Genomic DNA, 5,141 nt, shown 5'->3' with positions numbered 1-5,141 from the left:
GGCCATGGATACGTCCGTGTACATGAAATGTGACCGTATATGAACGCTCGTGCAAGTTTGATGACAAGAAACACCTATTTTACAAGTTTGTGGACCAAATTGACCATCGCGTGCAAGTTTTATGACTTCGGGTATATTTACCTCATTTTCCTTTCTTACACCGCACCTAGTCGTTTTTCCTTTTTTACGCCTACCAAAATCCCTAAATATACTCGGTCTGACGGCGGCCGGGGATAAATTATCTTCACACAAAGGTCTTCTTGTGGCCGGCTGGCAACTCGCCTGAAGCTCCCTTGTCGATGGCGCGACCTCATAGACGAAGAACTTGACCTAACGGCCACCCCGCGTTGCACCCCATACTGGAGAGGTGCACCTTATAGATGTCGCTGCGCATCCTGTACTTGTGGATGATCAGTCGGTGAAGAATGGGATGGGCACGAAGAGGCTGCAGTTGACGACGAGGAAGTCAATGGCGTCGGGGCTGATGCTCGTCTGGGCAAGTAGGTCGTCAATGGCAGAGAAGATGACGAGCTCCACGTCCTCGTGCGAGGCCTCCAAGTTTTGGTATGGCAGGATGAAGTGGTGCGCCGGGGACAGACACGTCTCCTTCCCAAGCCCGGACCGCTCCAGCAGCCACGTCATGAAACGGATGATGCGCTTGTCAATCGAGGCCCCCTCAATGAAGGTGACAAGCTTGGCGTGCTTGAGGAATGTGCCGAAGGGGACGCGGTGGCTGGGCTTGGTGCGGAAGCAGGCGTAGTCGACAAGGTACACGAAGCGCGGCCGCATCTTGAGGTATAGAACTACAACGGCGGCCGGCAGGAACGCGGCCAGAAAGATGTGCATGGGCGATGACCGAGGGAGATGGCCTAGGGCTTCTATGGGTCACCAGCGTGGTAGACACGCATGACGATGTTCGACGAAGTGCATAAACAAAAAAAATAACTTTACTCCGTTATATATTGATGATCTGCTAGATCCGGCCAAATCTTAAGTGGAGTAAAAATACTCCGCTAAGGTTTTACTCTGCCAGATCCTCCTTATTTTTTAGGGGTCGGTTAGAGTTGCCCTAAAACCCCAATCCAGCATTGGAACGTAGCAGAAGAGAACATTGCACTGAACGTAGCAGAAGAGAGAACAAGAAGAGCTGTACTGCATTTGATCAATGGAAGGAACAAGATTAGAGAGTATGCAAGCGGGCACTCACACCACGTTCCACGCTACTACCACGACTCTTAATAGACCAACGCACACATACGAACCCACTCGGCCGGACCGCATGCGATGCCACGACGACGACGACGACGACGCTCAGTTGGACCGCATTTTGTTGAGCTGGTTCAGCGCCGGCTGCAGGATGTTGTACAGCACCCACCCGAGCGCGGGCGCCACCACGAAGAGCAGCAGCAGGCCCCGGTTGTCGTCGGCGGGCGCTACCGCCGCCAGTGCGGCGAGCTCCTGCACGGCGGCGGAGGCCGGCTCCGGCACGGCGGCCAGGCCCGCGGCCGCGGCGGCGCCGATGCCGAGCCCGGCGACGAGCGCCTTCTCGGACCGCATCTTGTTGAGCTGGTTCAGCGCCGGCTGGAGGATGTTGTAGAGCACCCACCCGAGCGCGGGCGCCACCACGAAGAGCAGCAGCAGGCCCCGGTTGTCGTCCGCGGGCGCCGCCGCCGCCACGTCCGCGATCCGCTGCGACGCCATCGCCGCGTCCGACGAGGCCAGCGAGGTGAAGAAGGCGCTCGCCATGGCCGCGGCCGCCGGCGACACGGCCAGGGCCCCCTTCTTGGCCGCGTTCTTCTGCAGGCTGCGCAGCGAGATGCTCGGGGACGCCACCTTGGTGCTGGACGACGGTGACGACGAAGGCGCCGACCTGGCCGTGATCTTGGCGGGCTTGAGCATGGTCATCGTGGCTATGGTCGCCATTGACGCCTAGCTCCCTGGTTGCTCGCTACCCTCTCTCCCTCGCAAGAAAGAAGAAGCTCTCACGCTGGCAAAAAGGTGGATGGAGGGGTGGTGTGAGGTGCGAGGGTGTGTAATGCAATGCCCTCCCCCTGCGTTTCTAGAAGGAACGATGTGGCTAGCTTATCTTGTGCGGCGAGTGTGCGATCGAGGTTTGAAAGCTTATCTCGCGGCCTGCAACTTGCAATGCCATTGGCTGTGGGAGCAACGACGTGGGGACCACACGATTTACATGGAGACTTTGATGATGAGAGGAAGTAGGGTAGAGCGGTGAAATGAGTCGGAAAATTGAGATATCTCGCGGTAGGAATATAAGCGTACTCTAGAATGCCCTATGGTACCGAACGACAAGATCGTATTCGTCTCAAGAAAAGGCAAGATCGGAGATCATCTGGATTGAAACGTCGCTAGGTATTTACGGCACTTTCATTTAAACATCGCTAGGTGTTCACGGTAATGACGTTCATCTTCGTGCTCCGCAGCTTGACTGCTTTCGTCTTGGTCTACGCCCGCAATAAGGCCAACTTCACCACGCGACCTCAAACAGATGTTCGTTTTGTCCGGATTCTGTCCGTTTGAATAGGGTAATGGGATCGTGCCCGGGCGTGTCCTGGGATGCGGTGGCCGTGCGCCCAGCGCACGGACGCATCCGTTTGCCCCATCCTGTCCGGTCTATTTAAAAAAATACGTTTGAAAGCCAAGCCCTAGTTCATCAGGCCAGCGGCCTACACGTCCATCGCCGGCATCAGCCAGCCTCCAAAATGAATAGTTGTCCACGCCGACAACACAGCCTTTGTCGGGCCGCCTCCTTCATGTTGATCTTCCTCCTCTTGGCCGCCTCCTCCATCTCAAACTTCTTCCTTTGAAGGTCTAGGTATTGCTTCATTTGCTCGTCCTTGCTTTGCCGCTTCTTCTCGTCTCACATCCTTTTGAGATATTATGCCATGCAAAGTGTCATGCAATGCCATGGCGCGAACAAACCGACGTCCGGTGACCCCGAGAAACGGGTCTAGCCGTCGTGCCTTGGCGGAGGAAAGACGGCCGACATGGACGTGGTCCGCGACTGGTAGTGCGGAGGCCGGGCGACCGACGAGCTGTGCTCGTTGAGCCGACGGCCACTGCAGGGAAAACGGCGGGACGACCCATGCCAAGCATGAGGAGCGCGTGTGCTTTGTTGACGATGTCCTCCTTCTCGTCGACCGCGGCCTTATGTCGCGCGGCCTCCATCGCATCGTGCTGGACGGCGAACTTGGCCGCGGCGACATTGACCTTGGCGACCGCTCTCCGTTCCCTCCTCTTCGCTGATTCGGCGTCCAACTTGGCGATCTCCTCCGGCGCGCACTCCGACTGCGGCTTCCTTGACGCCTTGGCCGCCTTCTTCTTCACCTTTCCGGATGGGTCGATGGCCAGGCCGCCGGAATTCGGCCGGATGTCGGCCATGGACGGGGGAGGGAGAGGGGTGGCGGGAGGGACGTGCGAGGGTTTGGTGGGAATGGCGCCAAATGGGCGGACGGGGGGTTTTGCTTTATGCCATTGACAAGCGGGCCAGGCAAGGACAAGCGCGCGCGTCCCACCCGTCCGCGCACTGTCCGTTTCACCCCAAAACCGACGCAAACTTAAACCAGGGATGAGTTGAAAGCGGACACAAAACGGACAAAAGTCCGTTTGCGCCCGCGCGCTGGGCCGTTTGGTTTGTCCGTTTTACCCTAAACGAACAGGGACAAGATAGGGTCGCGCGGTGGAATTGGCCTAAGCCCCGGCCACCGTTTTCCTCCTTGCCTTTGTATTGGTAGGCAACGAGAGTGGTGAGCGATGGATGGGAAGCTGCGCTAAGCTGTGCCGACGTGGTAAACTCGGTAGCACTGTAAGCGTTTATGTTCCTCAGACGAAGGAAGTAGACAACACATACTCAAAAGTTTATGAATTACTTGAAGCATGGACATGCATCAAAAGATGATCAACGATGAACCACCAAACTAGATACAGCACGAAAAGAATAAAATCTGGTAGCAATTATTCACTCCCTACACGGAATCGTCAAGCGGGGAATATCCTGCGTTTCCACCCATTATTCGTCACCACGGAGCCAAAACAAACCAAATGACAGCTGATTACAACTTTCGACATCTCCACGGGGTAGTAGACCTCACTCAGGCTCCGAGCTGCAGCTTCTTTATTGTGTCGATCTGCTTCGCCGGGTTGAGCCCCTTGGGGCAGGCATGCGTGCAGTTCTTGATGGTGTGGCAGCGGTACAGCTTGAACTCGTCGTTGATGGAGTCGAGGCGCTCCTTTGTGAACTCATCACGGCTGTCTTGGATCCACCTGGAAGGACGAATGTGTTTACGGCACACGCCAAAGAAGCATGTCATATCTCTCAGACTCTACAGGCGTAAGCCCAATCCAAAGGGCTGAAGACATTTGAAACACTTGCAGATATGTGAAATGAGATGCTTGTACAAGTGACAAACGACTAAAACCTCTGATTCTGTTTCCAGTTTCTTCTGACTAAGGGGAGTTGCAATTATTAGTCAAAAGATATTCAAATTTTCATGTGCCTTATATCAGATCATGTTTTAAATTATATGTTATGACAGGAGCATGGTGACAAATATGATGAATCAGAGGATCAGATATGCAATCTCAGTGAAAACATGAAGTAAAGCCAGATCAGATAAATACTGAATCAAACAGCCAGCTTGTAGAAACCTTAAACAACAGAATCTTTAGCTTCATAAATGCTGAATAGCATAAAAAACAGTACATTACACTGCTTCAACTAAATAAAGAGAGAACCATGCCGTTTGTTGGCAAAAAAAGCTTGACAGATAGTTTCAGGAATCAAACACTGAAAGAGGGCAACCTTATTTTGCTGGACTACTGAAGAGCTAGTTCTTTCTTCTACCCAGCTGTTAACATCTACCAAGACGCTTTCTTAACACCCATCAGTTCACCCTTGTTTGCCAAGGTGCGGAACACGATACGAGACATGCGGAATTTCTGGTAGACACCACGAGAGCGGCCCGTGAAAATACAGCGGTTTCTAAGACGTGTCATGTTACTATTTCTTGGCAGCTTGGACAACTTATAGCGAAACTTATCCCGCATATCTGATGGAAGTTCAGGGTCCCTACAGACAGCCTTATAAAGCTTTCCTCTCAGCTCATATTTTGCTGCAAGAATTC

The 5,141-nt window shown here is 53.8% G+C and overlaps 2 protein-coding genes across 2 annotated transcripts; both read right to left on the bottom strand.

Moving 5' to 3' along the window:
• Nucleotides 1–1,135: 1,135 nt before the first annotated feature.
• Nucleotides 1,136–2,056, bottom strand: LOC125525673 (photosystem II core complex proteins psbY, chloroplastic-like). The gene has a single exon (XM_048690673.1). The coding sequence runs from the start codon at nt 1,921–1,923 to the stop codon at nt 1,312–1,314; it is 612 nt and encodes a 203-aa protein (XP_048546630.1). The 5' UTR covers nt 1,924–2,056; the 3' UTR covers nt 1,136–1,311.
• Nucleotides 2,057–3,865: 1,809 nt separating this feature from the next.
• On the bottom strand, nt 3,866–5,139 carry LOC125518919 (ribosomal protein S14, mitochondrial; the record flags this gene model as incomplete). Its single annotated transcript, XM_048683809.1, has 1 exon — nt 3,866–5,139. A coding segment is annotated over one exon (264 nt), but the record flags the coding sequence as incomplete, so codon positions are not given.
• Nucleotides 5,140–5,141: the final 2 nt, after the last annotated feature.

Source organism: Triticum urartu, chromosome 7 (assembly GCF_003073215.2).
Source record: "Triticum urartu cultivar G1812 chromosome 7, Tu2.1, whole genome shotgun sequence".
In the NCBI taxonomy this organism is placed as follows: domain Eukaryota; kingdom Viridiplantae; phylum Streptophyta; class Magnoliopsida; order Poales; family Poaceae; genus Triticum; species Triticum urartu.
This window is presented reverse-complemented; position numbering and strand designations above follow the sequence as displayed.